Below are 18,871 nucleotides of genomic sequence, written 5' to 3'. Positions count from 1 at the left end.
TACTTTACATAAGTCCTCCTTGTACATATGTCAAGTAGGATAAATGTTACATAAGTTGTCCATGCATGCTGTATTCCATATGATGTCAGATCAGTTATATTCTAAGCTCTTTACGTTAATTGATACTATATACCGTAAATTATATATATATATATGTTATATTCTTTATATTAAGTCTAGGTTCGTTATATTCTTCTTCAACCAGGCCTTCTATGTATGCTTTTTTCTACTCTACATAAGCAGTATATCTATGTTATATTCTCCTTGATATGAATTGTCTAAGACAGTTATATTCTAGTAAACATACGTTGTATTTGTATGCTATATTCTTTATATAAGATGTCTTGATTAGTTATATTCTACTTTATACAAGTCCTTTATGCAAATTTGTACTACTTTTCGTAAACTGTACACATATGTTATATTCTTCTTTATATAACGTGTGTGATTTTGTTTCACTTAAGCTAGGCGTGCCGTGTACATTGTTATTACTTTACCCAAGTCACTGTGTATGTTTTCTGTGTATTCTTTCAAAAGAAGATCAACCCTTTTATTTTAGCGATATTGTAAATACTAGCCAAGGAAGAATCGGAATCAAATCACTTGAAAAGAAAAGGAAACAAATCTAAAAACTACTTACCACATGATGAAATGAACAAAACAAATGTAAAAACGACCAATCGTTTGGTAACATCCATCTTGTTTCCGAAATTATCGAAAGGGCCAAGTACCGCTCTTGGCTTTATCTTGCGTCAAACGCGGTCGAAAGGGCCGAGAACCTTTCTTACTTATTGTAAAATTAGAACGGTACGTTTATAGAGACCATACCAGTAAATGTCTTACGTTAGATATTTCGTATTGCATACTACATGCGTGTTTCAATTATGGCAAGGAGTTCCTTTGCCTCTGGCTTATGTCGCACTATTCCCTATCTGATATAACCTTAGTCATTATTTAATAGAAAGTAATTATTACTCGAGATTCCTTAGTCCTGATAAGAATTCTATTGTCCAACATATGCTATAAACTAATGTTACACAACGGAAGAAATCGACACATCTATTTAATTATTTCATTTTATTTTTCGTAAAATAAAAGCAATGCTTGTGTCGCTTCTAATTTCCTCTATGTTAATTCTGATAATACTAACTTTATCCGCAACACCTGGTTTTACTATATTTGTATTTTGTCAGGGGTATTGATGTAATCATCTGTGTTGATATTTCGCTCTCTTTTCATCAAATCTTACTTAAATTCAAAATTATGTTGACATGTTGATATTTTCTTTGATGTTGTTAACGTGAAATTATTTATTTTTTTTCTCACGCTTTTCCTTTTTTGCACGCTACATGGCAATGAAAATTCAAATATTGCAACGGAAAAGATATTTTCCCTGAACTGGATCACCCAAATAGGAAAAACCGTTTTATATTATGCGTGTCTGCAATATGATAGCATGAAAAGAACTGCTTCTTTAAGCAGAAGAGCGACTGGTTATCTGGTTAACTAGGGTTTTTAAATGAAACTACTCCTGCAAAGTCACATCAACTTTAAACAAATGTTTGCCATAAAACCAGATATTGCTTGAATTCCTTAAACGTGTGATAGATAGTTTAGTCCAATTCCATGATGTTTTTGAATCCCATATAGCCAATGTCAATATTTAGGACCCCATACAGCCCATATCAGTAAAATTCAGGATCCCATACAGCACATGTCACTATTTTAGGATCTCATACGGCCCAAGTCAACAACAATTTAGGATCTCATACAGCACATGTCACTATTTTAGGATCTCATACAGCTCATGTCACTATTTTAAGATCCCATACAGCACATGTCACTATTTTAAGATCCCATACAGCACATGTCACTATTTTAGGATCTCATACAGCTCATGTCACTATTTTAAGATCCCATACAGCACATGTCACTATTTTAAGATCCCATACAGCACATGTCACTATTTTAAGATCCCATACAGCACATGTCACTATTTTAGGATCTCATACAGCTCATGTCACTATTTTAAGATCCCATACAGCACATGTCACTATTTTAAGATCCCATACAGCACATGTCACTATTTTAAGATCCCATACAGCACATGTCACTATTTTAGGATCTCATACGGCCCAAGTCAACAACAATTTAGGATCTCATACAGCACATGTCACTATTTTAGGATCTCATACAGCTCATGTCACTATTTTAAGATCCCATACAGCACATGTCACTATTTTAAGATCCCATACAGCACATGTCACTATTTTAGGATCTCATACAGCTCATGTCACTATTTTAAGATCCCATACAGCACATGTCACTATTTTAAGATCCCATACAGCACATGTCACTATTTTAAGATCCCATACAGCACATGTCACTATTTTAAGATCCCATACAGCTCATGTCACTATTTTAAGATCCCATACAGCACATGTCACTATTTTAAGATCCCATACAGCACATGTCACTATTTTAAGATCCCATACTGCCCATCTCAATATTTTAGGATCTCATACAGCCCATGTCAATAACAATTTAGGATCTCATACGGCCCATGTCAATAACAATTTAGGATCTCATACAGCTCATGTCAATAACAATTTAGGATCTCATACAGCTCATGTCAATAACAATTTAGGATCTCATACGGCCCATGTCAATAACAATTTAGGATCTCATACAGCTCATGTCAATAACAATTTAGGATCTCATACGGCCCAAGTCAATAACAATTTAGGATCTCATACGGCCCAAGTCAATAACAATTTAGGATCTCATACGGCCCATGTCAATAACAATTTAGGATCTCATACAGCTCATGTCAATAACAATTTAGGATCTCATACGGCCCAAGTCAATAACAATTTAGGATCTCATACGGCCCATGTCAATAACAATTTAGGATCTCATACAGCTCATGTCAATAACAATTTAGGATTCCATACGGCCCATGTCAACAACAATTTAGGATCTCATACGGCCCATGTCAACAACAATTTAGGATCTCATACAGCTCATGTCAATAACAATTTAGGATCTCATACAGCTCATGTCAATAACAATTTAGGATCCCATACGGCCCATGTCAACAACAATTTAGGATCTCATACAGCTCATGTCAATAACAATTTAGGATCTCATACAGCTCATGTCAACAACAATTTAGGATCCCATACGGCCCATGTCAACAACAATTTAGGATCTCATACAGCTCATGTCAATAACAATTTAGGATCTCATACAGCTCATGTCAACAACAATTTAGGATTCCATACGGCCCATGTCAACAACAATTTAGGATCTCATACAGCTCATGTCAATAACAATTTAGGATCTCATACAGCTCATGTCAACAACAATTTAGGATCCCATACGGCCCATGTCAACAACAATTTAGGATCTCATACAGCTCATGTCAATAACAATTTAGGATCTCATACAGCTCATGTCAACAACAATTTAGGATCCCATACGGCCCATGTCAACAACAATTTAGGATCTCATACAGCTCATGTCAATAACAATTTAGGATCTCATACAGCTCATGTCAACAACAATTTAGGATCCCATACGGCCCATGTCAACAACAATTTAGGATCTCATACAGCTCATGTCAATAACAATTTAGGATCTCATACAGCTCATGTCAACAACAATTTAGGATTCCATACGGCCCAAGTCAACAACAATTTAGGATCTCATACAGCTCATGTCAATAACAATTTAGGATCTCATACAGCTCATGTCAATAACAATTTAGGATTCCATACGGCCCATGTCAACAACAATTTAGGATCTCATACAGCTCATGTCAATAACAATTTAGGATCTCATACAGCTCATGTCAACAACAATTTAGGATCTCATACAGCCCGTGTCAATAACAATTTAGGATCTCATACAGCTCATGTCAACAACAATTTAGGATCTCATACAGCTCATGTCAATAACAATTTAGGATCCCATACAGCCCGTGTCAATAACAATTTAGGATCTCATACAGCTCAAGTCAACAACAATTTAGGATCTCATACAGCCCATATCAACAACAATTTAAGGATTCCATACAGCTCATGTCAACAACAATTTAGGATCCCATACAGCTCATGTCAACAACAATTTAGGATTCCATACGGCCCATGTCAACAACAATTTAGGATCTCATACAGCCCAAGTCAATAACAATTTAAGGATTCCATACAGCTCATGTCAACAACAATTTAGGATCTCATACAGCTCATGTCAATAACAATTTAGGATCTCATACAGCTCATGTCAACAACAATTTAGGATCTCATACAGCTCATGTCAATAACAATTTAGGATCTCATACAGCTCAAGTCACTATTTTAGGATATCACACAGCCCATATAGATAATGCTTTAAGATACAACACGATATGATAAGGCCTATATTAACAACGTGTTAAAATCCCTTAAGGCAAATGTCAATAATGGTTAAGACCCCATGCAGCTGACTAACAATATTTTAACTTAATTATCGAAGTTTCCACGAAAGTTTCACTGAAATCGCTTCTCAATAAAATCGTAGGGAAAAAAAGGAAAAGTTTGAGAGGTCTTTCGTCCTGATATTTATTTTAATATCAATGTAAGTTAGATGACTGGCAGATTTTTGTACGAAATCTTTATGTACAGTAAGTCATCGGTGGCCTAATAATTATCGCGGATAATTGGTCCGGATATATGGTATCTGTTTCTTCTATTTTTACAATTTACAACTGTTACTGTGATAAGATCGAATTGTGATCAGGCTTACAACAATTGACTGAAAGTGTATTGATTTTGATGAATGTGCAAATGTATTTGATAAAGCTGTTTCACAACTGTTAGATATATCTAACAGAGAAGTACCACCGAATAGTCTTCATATAAGAATGACTGATAATTGCATTTTAAAAGAGGCGTATGACCCGAGAGTTTCTGGCCCAATAAATGAAATAAGATATTTTGTGGTATAAAAAAATCTGCTGTTTGGTCATGTATTTTCGAGATGAAAGGGTTGAAGCTCCGTAAATTTTATATATTATGAAAAACAATATTTTTCTACTGTCGTCCGAGGTCTTCTATGAATCCATCGTGTGGAAGACTTTATGTTATTAGAATATCATCATGGTTCAAAGAAGACAGGTCAGTGGATATCGGAATACATGGATTTAAGAAATGAAATGCACGTTTAATTTTCACAAGACGACAATTCTTTTTTTATATTCATTTATTTGTTCGTTACTGTAGAAGTTAATTAATTCCTAAGAACTGTAGATAATAAAAACGTGAAAAATAAAAAAAAAAAAAAACAGAAAATCTGAAACTTCCATAAATACCTCGTTTATTGAATGTAGCATGGTTAGACAGATTGTGTACACAGAACTAAACATTCCAAATTACTTAGTAATGATTAGTATTCTTCAAAACTTTTGCCCTCAATTACAATGAAAAAATGTTGGCAAGGCGTAATGACGATGTCCATACAAGTTGGTTTTTCAAAGGAAATATAGCGTGTAAGGGGATTTGTAAAATTATCAAGTCCAATCATAGAAGTAGCGGACGCTATTTCGTGGCGTTGTTCCTGTGCTGCTTGATAAACCAACTTCCGGATATTTCTCCAAGGACCTTATTAATAATTTGTTACAATCCTTTAAGACTCATATTATCAATGTGTTAGGATCCCTTAAGGTCAATATTAACAATTTGTTGGGATCCCTTTAGGCCAATATATTGGTATCCTATTCAGCTGATACTGATCATGTTTTCACATAATTATTAAAGTGGAGATGACCATTGTCTATATATAAACACGTAAACAGGTATATATTTGAGATTTAAGACTATATAAGTGACTTTAACATTGGATATAAATGAATCTTTTTTCTGGCATAAAGAAGCATGTGGCCTACACCATTAACAATAGATGACATAATTGCCGTGAGGGGATCTTTAGATAACAAAACAATGACAAGTTGAGAGATCGAGTGCACGTTTAAAACACGATAAATGGATTTGTTAGACATAAAAGCAATGGGTAGAGAAATATCAAGAAGTTATTTTGTGATAAAACTGTGAAAAAATAAAACCATAAAGTATAAAACAAAGCAATCAGAAGGAGAACGACTTCCAAAGGTTATTCACTTATCAAAGTCAAACACTTTGACATAGAAATACATAGCTTTTGGGGGGTTAATTTGTAATCTTCAATTATAGGTTGCATATAAGTTGAAATGACGTCATAACCTGAATGCATTCCTATTAACAGTAAAACTGCAATATTTATACAATAGAAATTCTTGTAACACAATCGATTAAATATTTTTGTGACATTTCGATGACTATATGGTCACTTTCATCAGACAGATGACCATGTCCCGTGTGGAGCGTGCAGTCACTGGCGTTCATCATGTAGGAGGTGGTTAGGAATCGGCCTACTTTTTGCGGCTGTTATAATCCTTATATACACTAAGGTCGAAAATAATGTGTCGAGATTTTAGACCTAAATAGAAGATGGTAACAATATACTGTAGTCAATACGGCTACGCTTTATTTAACACATTTTTATAGATGTAGGAGTGTCTGTGACCCCCTCGTCCCTGTTTAGAATTGGCCCGTTGCGGCGTATCCAGATGGCTTTCTTAACCAGTCGCCTTAAAACGTTATTATCCCTGTCGGCAATTTTTGGATTTTTGGAATGTACTTGGCGGTAGGTAAGATATAAGAAATATATCCGTACCTCCGCAGGTAGGTTGGGTGTAAGAAATGAACTAAGGACATTGAAGTTTTACCTTTAGATGGTCGTTTGTCCCTTTGAGGTAGACATTTGGCCTTTAGATGGTCGTTCGTCCCTGTGAGGAAGACATTTTGCCTTTAGATGGTCGTTCGTCCCTGTGAAGTAGACATTTGGTCTTTAGATGGTCGTTCGTCCCTGTGAGGTAGACATTTGGTCTTTAGATGGTCGTTCGTCCCTTAGAGGTAGACATTTGGCCTTTAGATGGTCGTTCGTCCCTGTGAGGAAGACATTTTGCCTTTAGATGGTCGTTCGTCCCTGTGAGGTAGACATTTGGTCTTTAGATGGTCGTTCGTCCCTGTGAGGTAGACATTTGGCCTTTAGATGGTCGTTTGTCCCTGTGAGGAAGACATTTTGCCTTTAGATGGTCGTTCGTCCCTGTGAGGAAGACATTTGGCCTTTAGATGGTCGTTCGTCCCTGTGAGGTAGACATTTGGCCTTTAGATGGTCGTTTGTCCCTGTGAGGAAGATATTTGGTCTTTAGATGGTCGTTCGTCCCTGTGAGGTAGACATTTGGCCTTTAGATGGTCGTTCGTCCCTGTGAGGTAGACATTTGGTCTTTAGATGGTCGTTCGTCCCTGTGAGGTAGACATTTGGTCTTTAGATGGTCGTTCGTCCCTGTGAGGTAGACATTTAGATGGTCGTTTGTCCCTGTGAGGAAGACATTTTGCCTTTAGATGGTCGTTCGTCCCTGTGAGGTAGACATTTGGCCTTTAGATGGTCGTTCGTCCCTGTGAGGTAGACATTTGGCCTTTAGATGGTCGTTTGTCCCTGTGAGGAAGATATTTGGTCTTTAGATGGTCGTTCGTCCCTGTGAGGAAGACATTTTGCCTTTAGATGGTCGTTCGTCCCTGTGAGGTAGACATTTGGCCTTTAGATGGTCGTTCGTCCCTGTGAGGTAGACATTTGGCCTTTAGATGGTCGTTTGTCCCTGTGAGGAAGACATTTTGCCTTTAGATGGTCGTTTGTCCCTTTGAGGAAGACATTTGACCTTTTGATGGTAGTTTGTCCCTGTGAGGTAGACATTTTGCATTTAGATGGTAGTTTGTCCCTGTGAGGTAGACATTTTGCCTTTAGATGGTCGTTCGTCCCTGTGAGGTAGACATTTTGCCTTAAGATGTTCGTTTGTCCCTTTGAGGAAGATGAGATGGTCGTTAAGGACATTTTGCCTTTAGATGGTCGTTAGTCCCTGTGAGGTAGACATTTTGCCTTTAGATGGTCGTTCGTCCCTGTGAGGTAGACATTTGGCCTTTAGATGGTCGTTTGTCCCTGTGAGGAAGACATTTTGCCTTTAGATGGTCGTTTGTCCCTGTGAGGTAGACATTTGGCCTTTAGATGGTCGTTCGTCCCTGTGAGGTAGACATTTGGCCTTTAGATGGTCGTTTGTCCCTGTGAGGAAGAAATTTGGACTTTAGATGGTCGTTCGTCCCTGTGAGGAAGACATTTTGCCTTTAGATGGTCGTTCGTCCCTGTGAGGTAGACATTTGGCCTTTAGATGGTCGTTTGTCCCTGTGAGGAAGACATTTTGCCTTTAGATGGTCGTTCGTCCCTGTGAGGTAGACATTTGGCCTTTAGATGGTCGTTTGTCCCTGTGAGGAAGACATTTTGCCTTTAGATGGTCGTTTGTCCCTTTGAGGAAGAGTTTTGTCCTTTTTTTGGTTTTTTGTTCCTTTCCCTGTGAGGTAGACATTTTGCATTTAGATGGTAGTTTGTCCCTGTGAGGTAGACATTTTGCCTTTAGATGGTCGTTCGTCCCTGTGAGGTAGACATTTTGCCTTTAGATGGTCGTTTGTCCCTGTGAGGTAGACATTTTGCCTTTAGATGGTCGTTTGTCCCTGTGAGGTAGACATTTGGCCTTTAGATGGTCGTTTGTCCCTGTGAGGAAGATATTTGGTCTTTAGATGGTCGTTTGTCCCTGTGAGGAAGACATTTTGCCTTTAGATGGTCGTTCGTCCCTGTGAGGTAGACATTTTGCCTTTAGATGGTCGTTTGTCCCTGTGAGGTAGACATTTTGCCTTTAGATGGTCGTTCGTCCCTGTGAGGTAGACATTTTGCCTTAAGATGTTCGTTTGTCCCTTTGAGGAAGACATTTGGCCTTTAGATGGTCGTTTGTCCCTGTGAGGTAGACATTTGGCCTTTAGATGGTCGTTTGTCCCTGTGAGGTAGACATTTTGCCTTTAGATGGTCGTTCGTCCCTGTGAGGTAGACATTTTGCCTTTAGATGGTCGTTCGTCCCTGTGAGGAAGACATTTGGTCTTTAGATGGTCGTTCGTCCCTGTGAGGTAGACATTTTGCCTTTAGAAGGTCGTTTGTCCCTGTGAGGTAGACATTTTGCCTTTAGATGGTCGTTTGTCCCTGTGAGGTAAACATGGATTCGCTTCAGCCTGTCTAACCAGAAACTGTATAAATACAAGCCTGTCTAACCAGAAACTGTATGAATACAAGCCTGTCTAACCAGAAACTGTATGAATACAAGCCTGTCTAACCAGAAACTGTATAAATACAAGCCTGTCTAACCAGAAACTGTATAAATACAAGCCTGTCTAACCAGAAACTGTATAAATACCAGCCTGTCTAACCAGAAACTGTATAAATACAAGCCTGTCTAACCAGAAACTGTATAAATACAAGCCTGTCTAACCAGAAACTGTATAAATACTAGCCTATCAAACCAAAAGCTGGATAAATACAAACCTGTCTAACTATGCTAACTTTATAAATCAGCCAGTATCTATAAATACTAACAAGTCTAACCTTGATATCTATGAACACCAGCAAGTCTGACAAGGATATATTTAAACACTAGCAAATCTAACAAGGATATCTACAAACACTAGCAAGTCGAACCTGGATATATATAAACACTAGCAAGTCTAACCTGGTATCTATAATTACCAGCAAATCTAACCTGGATATCTATAATTACCAGCAAGTCTAACCTGGTATCTATAATTACCAGCAAATCTAACCTGGATATCTATAATTACCAGCAAATCTAACCTGGATATCTATAATTACCAGCAAATCTAACCTGGATATCTATAATTACCAGCAAATATAACCTGGATATCTATAATTACCAGCAAATCTAACCTGGATATCTATAATTACCAGCAAATCTAACCTGGATATCTATAATTACCAGCAAATCTAACCTGGATATCTATAATTACCAGCAAATCTAACCTGGATATCTATAATTACCAGCAAATCTAACCTGGATATCTATAATTACCAGCAAATCTAACCTGGATATCTATAATTACCAGCAAATCTAACCTGGATATCTATAATTACCAGCAAATCTAACCTGGATATCTATAATTACCAGCAAATCTAACCTGGATATCTATAATTACCAGCAAATCTAACCTGGATATCTATAATTACCAGCAAATCTAACCTGGATATCTATAATTACCAGCAAATCTAACCTGGATATCTATAATTACCAGCAAATCTAACCTGGATATCTATAATTACCAGCAAATCTAACCTGGATATCTATAATTACCAGCAAATCTAACCTGGATATCTATAATTACCAGCAAATCTAACCTGGTATCTATAATTACCAGCAAATCTAACCTGGATATCTATAATTACCAGCAAATCTAACCTGGTATCTATAATTACCAGCAAATCTAACCTGGTATCTATAATTACCAGCAAATCTAACCTGGATATCTATAATTACCAGCAAGTCTAACCTGGATATCTATAATTACCAGCAAATCTAACCTGGATATCTATAATTACCAGCAAATCTAACCTTGATATCTATAATTACCAGCAAATCTAACCTTGATATCTATAATTACCAGCAAATCTAACCTTGATATCTATAATTACCAGCAAATCTAACCTGGATATCTATAATTATCAGCAAATTTTACCTTGATATCTATAATTACCAGCAAATCTAACCTGGTTATCTATAATTACCAGCAAATCTAACCTTGATATCTATAATTACCAGCAAATCTAACCTTGATATCTATAATTACCAGCAAATCTAACCTTGATATCTATAATTACCAGCAAATCTAACCTTGATATCTATAATTACCAGCAAATCTAACCTGGATATCTATAATTACCAGCAAATCTAACCTGGATATCTATAATTACCAGCAAATCTAACCTTGATATCTATAATTACCAGCAAATCTAACCTTGATATCTATAATTACCAGCAAATATAGCCTGGATATCTATAATTACCAGCAAATCTAACCTGGATATCTATAATTACCAGCAAATCTAACCTTGATATCTATAATTACCAGCAAATCTAACCTGGATATCTATAATTACCAGCAAATCTAACCTTGATATCTAAAATTACCAGCAAATCTAACCTTGATATCTATAATTACCAGCAAATCTAACCTTGATATCTATAATTACCAGCAAATCTAACCTTGATATCTAAAATTACCAGCAAATCTAACCTGGATATCTATAATTACCAGCAAATCTAACCTTGATATCTATAATTACCAGCAAATCTAACCCGGATATATAAATACCAAGCAGTCTAACCAAGGAAGGTATCATATTGCCTTTCTAACCAGGAAAGGAACTTTATACACTTTAAATTCAATAATGTTTTAACAAGATTTATATAACAAGCAGACGGTCTAAACGGAAATTCCATTCAGTCTGCCAAGCCAGATTTTCTATAAATACTATACGGTCTCACCAGACTATTTATAAAAACCCGCCGGTCTATAGAACCAGTATTACTTTGTGAAATACTAGCTTGTCTCATTGCTATAAAACCACCCTCAGTTTTTGTTCACGATGAACTTTTAAAATGACGTCAGCCTGATATATGATTTAATGCTTAATTGTGTTGCAAAGGAGTCTATATTAAATACAATGTACAATACTATATGATATTAATCTGTGTCATCTTTCCGGACATTGTAATGTTTTGTTTTTCTTTCATTTTTCTTTACCAATGTAAGCATTCTGTAACTTATTTTCCGCATTGCACAGCCGGTATTAAACTTAAGTATGACGTCGACCAAACGAACATTTCAAGCTGAAGTTTAAAGTTTACTGGATGGTGATCAAATCGACAAATTTTTCGTCATCACTTTACCTGCATTTTAACTTGATTGTAAATAGTGTGTAAGCTGGTAATGATACTTAACATCAAGCCGATTATATGTTAATCATATGTATGTACATAATGCGTTGCCAATAGACACAATGATCTTAGCAACTAGATGATCAATACCAAATCACACTATCCTATATTCTCGGATATTCAAACGTTTTCCTAAAATTCTGATAAAAAAGTGGTCAGTCTAGAAAGAACATCAAACCATTGACCATACAAAACCAAGTTACACTTGCCAAGTCTATATAGGATATATGCTGCTAAAAATAATGATATCTCGCAGAATTTCGAACAAGGAAGGGTTTTACAATAATCAATTGAAAATAACCGAACATTCCCATTTAGGTAAGGAAGTTGTGGCAACTAGTTAAAGCTGTAGTATCTGTTGGTGTGGTTATGGTAGTAGTCGGGGTGGTTGTGGTAGTAATGGTGTGGTTGTAGTAGTTGTTGGTGTAGTGTTGGTGTAGTTGTATAAGCAGTTGGTGTGGTTGTAGTAGTAGTTGGTGTAGTTGTAGTAGTTGTTGGTGTAGTGTTGGTGTGGTTGTAGAAGCAGTTGGTGTGGTGTTGGTGTAGTTGTAGTAGCAGTTGGTGTGGTTGTAGTAGTAGTTGGTGTAGTTGTAGTAGGTGTAGTGTTGGTGTAGTTGTAGTAGTTGTTGGTGTAGTGTTGGTGTGGTTGTAGAAGCAGTTGGTGTGGTGTTGGTGTAGTTGTAGAAGCAGTTGGTGTGGTTGTAGTAGTTGGTGTAGTTGTAGTAGCAGTTGGTGTGGTGTTGGTGTAGTTGTAGAAGCAGTTGGTGTGGTTGTAGTAGTTGTTGGTGTAGTTGTTGGTGTAGTGTTGGTGTGGTTGTAGAAGCAGTTGGTGTAGTGATGGTGTGGTTGTAGTAGTAGTTGTTGTAGTTGTAGTAGTTGTTGGTGTAGTTGTTGTTGTAGTTGTAGTAGTTGTTGGTGTAGTGTTGGTGTTAGTTGTAGTAGCAGTTGGTGTGGTGTTGGTGTAGTTGTAGAAGCAGTTGGTGTGGTTTTAGTAGTTGGTGTAGTTGTAGTAGCAGTTGGTGTGGTGTTGGTGTAGCAGTTGGTGTGGTGTTGGTGTAGTTGTAGTAGTTGTTGGTGTAGTTGTAGTAGTTGTTGATGTAGTGTTGGTGTAGTTGTAGTAGTTGTTGGTGTAGTGTTGGTGTGGTTGTAGAAGCAGTTGGTGTGGTGTTGGTGTAGTTGTAGTAGCAGTTGGTGTAGTTGTAGTTGTTGTAGTGTAGTGTAGTAGCAGTTGTTGGTGTGGTTGTATTAATAGTTGTTGTAGTGTAGTGTTGTTGGTGTGGTGTTGGTGTTAGTTGTAGTAGCAGTTGGTGTAGTAGTTGGTGTAGTTGTAGTAGTTGTTGGTGTAGTGTTGGTGTAGTTGTAGTAGCAGTTGGTGTAGTAGTTGGTGTAGTTGTAGTAGTTGTTGGTGTAGTGTTGGTGTAGTGTTGGTGTAGTTGTAGTAGCAGTTGGTGTAGTAGTTGGTGTAGTTGTAGTAGTTGTTGGTGTGGTGTTGATGTTAGTTGTAGTAGCAGTTGGTGTGGTGTTGGTGTAGTTGTAGTAGTTGTAGGTGTAGTGTTGGTGTAGTTGTAGTAGCAGTTGGTGTTAGTTGTAGTAGCAGTTGGTGTAGTAGTTAGTGTAGTTGTAGTAGTTGTTGGTGTGGTTGTAGTAGTTGTTGTAGTGTAGTAGTTGTTGGTGTGGTGTTGATGTTAGTTGTAGTAGCAGTTGGTGTAGTGTTGGTGTTAGTTGTAGTAGTTGTTGTGGTTGTAGTAGTTGTAGTTGTAGTAGTTGTTGGTGTAGTGTTGGTGTTAGTTGTAGCAGTTGTTGTGGTTGTAGTAGTTGTTGTAGTTGTAGTAGTTGTTGGTGAAGTGTTGGTGTAGTTGTAGTAGTTGTTGGTGTAGTGTTGGTGTAGTTGTAGTAGCAGTTGTTGTGGTTGTAGTAGTTGTTGTAGTTGGTGTGATAGTTAATGAAGTAGTCGGTGTGTCTGACGCAGTAGTTGGTGCGTTTGTGGTTTGTTGTTATTTTGGTTGTTATTACCTGTTTTCTCGAGTGGAGGTTGGTGATGTGAATACAGTTGGTGTTGACCAAGATAATTTGACACCTGCGGCAAACATTTTTTTCGCAATCGTCAAAAGCAATTGAAAGGTAGAGTTGGATGTTTCAGTACTCTTGGGAAAAGTCGTCCAGTGGTAGATTCCATGGCATCGCACCCCTATACCCCTCCTGTATCAACCAGTCCGTCTGCAGTTATTGATAGTAAACACATTTATTGTCCATGACAGGTTTCTATAGGTTTGGGGAAATAGAAATATATCCACCGATATGTAACATTTCAACTTTCTATAGATTATCATAATGATGATTTCTGCTTATTTATAAACCACCTGCTTTCCTGTAAATTGCAATATGTACTAATTTGACGTGATATAATGACGTTACGATATAAACCACATTTTGACTTCAAAACTTATCAAAATGTTTTGACTTTTGATTGATAAGAAGTGACGGTTTTCATTTCAGGTTTAGAATAAATTAGATTCATGTCATGAAATTCCATATTAAATCAAAAGGCTGTAATCCTATATACGTGTACATCATATTATATCGATATTATTTGGCCTATTATTTGTGTTTTATTAATAATATCCACTTCATCACAATACCCGGAACAAAATCAAACAGCCATTCATAATATAGATGCTTTAACGATTTCCATACAGTGGTGCCATTATACAGTCATGTCCTACTTTCAGCTATTTCTGCTAGCCAAAATATTATATTCTTCAAAATGGAATTGTGTATTCATATAGCAATATCTTAAATGTTTTACCTGTGTTGGCGATATGAATGAAAATGCAAAAGTAATGTATTTAAGTAAAACGTTATAATTGTAACGGGGGCCATTACATAGTCCTCCATTGTTGTCGTAGTAATCAATTTATAAGCACAGTTTTGGTAGATTTCAACAAAACGGAGAACCCTGAAACAGTCATCCCACTTGGACTAACCTAGCTAAAGGTTTCATTATTAATGATAGCAATTTCGCACATTATGAAACTCGAATGGACACAAATTTAAATATTGGGAATCAAACTATCTCCGACGGTATCGGGTAGAGTTCAAATGACGTAATTCGAATCAAAACTCTTTCCGTTCTGCTGAAACTCGGGCAAATAAAGTCAATTCTAGGTAACTCACAATTCGAAACCACCAGGTTGTTATCGACTACTTTTTCCTTCAGTAGGAGCGTAGCATATGCTAACTTGCGTATGTACATAAAGAAAGCAAGAAGAAGTAGGACACATTCATTGATGTAAATTTAAAATCATATATATTGAAGTTTCGCCTGCATTACTGTTGTAATCCTTATCGACGGTAGACAATGTTGTGTTGATAAGTATGTACGCGAAAAACATATGTACTGTTTTCTGTTAGAATTATAATTTATGATTAAATAAAATTTTCCCATGAACTCAAGAACAAGTTGCATTTCTTTGCCATAAAAACATTCTCAGCTGGAATAATTAGCATATTGTTTTCTTGGATTGTTTTATGTGATATAACCTACATTGTCCGTTATACTCTGTACATCATCATAAGCCACCCACAGGTCGTTATCGACATAGTAGGGGACAAAATAGTCTCGGTACGACTCATCTCCTGCTTCCATCAACAGACACACCTGTCATTAGCAACAACAGACCGAACATTATATACTGACCGCACTATGCAAGATTCGATTCAACATAAATAAAAGAATACTTAAATCATGCTGTCCGTCCAATGTCCATCAGATGGGAATAACACTTGTTTCTTATGATTTTGTGAAACTAGTTTTATGATAAACTTATTACGCTCGATAACGAGGATTTTCTTTGGAGTTATGTCCCATTGATCACGTTTAGGAGTAGTGTAATATTGTTATCTAGTTTTTATTGTAGTACTGTTTAAATGAGTAATTAATTGTAGTAGCACAAAACAGTATTATATATATATATAACTAGGGGCTGTATTATGTTTGTATGTGTTCAAATTTCAAGAAATTAAAAGCAAAATAAATAACCACTCTTGTGTTCAGTGCTAACAACAGAACTTTTCTCCAAAAATCCTGAGATGATCATAGTCAGACTTTTTCATATTTTTATATATAACAAAAAACTGACTTGAGATCATTAGTAAAAGAACAAGAAACAGGAGTTTGATTTACAATTCTGTCTGTAAACTTTATTGCTTAGAACAGATAGTTTCATATAACACAAGAAGCATTGTAGCTGACTCCGCAATTAATTATTTTTCCCTATCGTTTCAAAATTGGGACGTAATTATGGCAAACTTTTCATTTATATATATCTACATCTGCACTGCCACCGTCTTTGTGAAAGTTACCAGGACCTTTGTTATATTTTGTAATAGCCATAGTATTCGCGTGCCATTTAGTACAATAATTCTTACGAAGTAATCCGTAAAACAGAAGAGGGACCCCGAAAAGGAACCCCCGTCAACGTTACACAGGCATATAAGATAATTTGCTTTTGTTTCTGGCAATGCGTCAGTCCTGTTTAAGGATAGAAATCCACCTTATTTGGTTATATTAATTAATCATATTTTTAGAAAGGAGAGATTCGAATGTAGAAACATTCCGAATAATTCTGACCTTCTGTCGACTTTCATATATTGGGATTTATTTGATAACGAATAAATCTGTTAAAAGACTCCGGGGTTCTACTTGCCGTTTAGTGAATGTAGCGGCGGTTTAGAGGTCGCCACCAGGAATAATAACTATACAGTATATATATTTAACATAATTACAGCTATTCAGAATGACAGCTGCTCACAGAATCATTTCTGTATATAGCTTAAAAATTTTACAACAAACAGATTTTGTCACATCTATCTATTTGAGGTGGCCCAGCAGCCCAGTTTTGGGTGGTAACCTCTTGGTGACGAAGCCATGGCCACAATCGCCAACCACAACAAAAAACACTATATTGTCAAATTTATTTTGTAGAGGTCATTAAAGTGATGTGAAATTTATTTTACGCCTTCGTTATCTCTGATAACAGCTTGAAGTCGATGAACGTCAGAACAAAGACTGATAGAAATAAGCGACCTCGTATTGTTTGGCATTCAAGCGATGATAATGGAAAATCGTCATTTTCACATGGATATTGCACATACCGAAAAGCAATTAAAAGATACAAGTACGTGATTTGGTCAAACCTTTAATGAATCACATGTAAATGTCGGACGGAATTGTTTGAAAATACATTGATGAAATATGGAATTCTACTTAGTCCATCACTTTATCAAAATGATGACATTTTCTGACTTGAAAGCATACGTTATTAGTAGGTTTTAATTCATTGACATGAGGTGCCGATCTAGCAAAAATAATCTGGTAAGCTATGAGAAATTGTTGACGTGATGACGCGTACGATAACTTAGGTACTATGACAGATCTTGTATGTTTTTTTATTGTCATATAAGGCTCATTTATACGTACAGTAGACTTGTACAGCAATGTTACAAAATGGTACAACCTGTTCGTTAAAACTATATATCGTCGCAAAACTGAAAAAATGTAAATAAAACGTATTTAGATTTAGCCAATCCCTGCAGTGCTTTCCTGTCACTACATTGAATATTTCTGTCGAGACGCAAATAAAGGAAGGTTTAATAAGTTGTTTTTCATCAAATCTTTTCAGTGTGCATTTCGATGTTTCTCTTATCAAGCATTGTAAGCGATTCTTACAGAATTAAATGGCCGTCTAATTATCTGAAATCTGTCATTTTGGGATATCTAATAAAGGTATAAGCTTAATCAAATTTGCAACTCCGTATGACGTATTAAGAAGATCATCGGAAATATGAACAAATACTTCAAGATGCTTGTATTTCGGCTACTCTGTATACCTATGTAAATGCATTTTGAATATTCGTTTTGTTAAATTAGGAAAATACACACGAAATTGCTGCGTATGAATAAAAGTTATCATCAACTGATACTCAATTGGTTATTGCGGGAACATGATTAGCGACTTCAGTGTTAGGCTTATTTTTATTCCAACAGTAGTAGACAACAACATGCAATCCCTTCCTGATGTTTCACACTCTTTTCGGCAGCTTGTTTCATTTTCTAAAGTATAAGATACAATTTAATTTAGTTATGATCACTTCTAAGAAAAACAATTTTAATGCCGTGTTGGTGAAAAGTCTGATATTCTTCGTATGATCAACATCGCTCGCCTACCGGTGCACTCCGTAGATATTCTATCTAAAGGATCACGCTCTCGATAAGGATTTATTTATGGGTTTTTTTTTATCTTAGTTTAGATCGAATTAAGACAAGAAAAAGCGAAGATAAAAGAAAATTTCAACATTTTTTTTCTGCGAAACTGTTCCTTATCTAAGCCTTGTATTGTTGCAATTTGACTTTCGTTTTTGCTATACACAGGACAAACATTTGTGAAAAATGGTATTTTTTCTGCATAACACTGTCATTTAAAACCATCATAAATGTCATAACGATACAGTTCAATGTTGATAATTTTATTCTCTACGCTGTAATCCGTCAGTTAGAACGGCCATTTTGACGATAAGCCGTCGTCGTTTTACTGCCTACAATAATGACGTTTAATGGATCCGCGCTTGATGATAGTCACCATTCCTTAAATCGCATGTTTTTTCTTCTGGTAGTTTTACAAGATTTGTCATTCAAATGCAAATATATTGAATACACATGACATAATATCATAGTTCAGTGTTTAGACGTACCTTTTGATGTACTTACCTTGCAACGGCTAAAATAGTTTGATTTGCGGAGACCTGTCGTCGTCAAGTCCAGGTCAATTCCGTCTAGTTCATATTTACGTAGAAAGTGGACGGTGACCTTGACATTCTTCCTGGTCTATTGGTAGTTAAGCCGTGTGCCAA

General features: G+C 36.3%; 1 protein-coding gene across 1 annotated transcript; it reads left to right on the top strand.

Annotated features, from left to right (window-relative positions):
• The first annotated feature begins 27 nt into the window (after positions 1-27).
• Positions 28-4,191, top strand: LOC132551033 (putative uncharacterized protein DDB_G0286901). Its single transcript, XM_060215135.1, has 2 exons — positions 28-34; positions 2,516-4,191. Exons 1-2 carry the CDS (start codon positions 28-30, stop codon positions 4,189-4,191), a joined length of 1,683 nt encoding a protein of 560 aa, XP_060071118.1.
• The last annotated feature ends 14,680 nt before the right edge of the window (positions 4,192-18,871 follow it).

Source organism: Ylistrum balloti, unplaced genomic scaffold (assembly GCF_031769215.1).
Source record: "Ylistrum balloti isolate Yb309-2 unplaced genomic scaffold, AGI_CSIRO_Ybal_v1 Utg370168, whole genome shotgun sequence".
In the NCBI taxonomy this organism is placed as follows: domain Eukaryota; kingdom Metazoa; phylum Mollusca; class Bivalvia; order Pectinida; family Pectinidae; genus Ylistrum; species Ylistrum balloti.
Note: the sequence above shows the minus strand (reverse complement) of the source record. Positions and strands in the feature narration are given on the sequence as shown.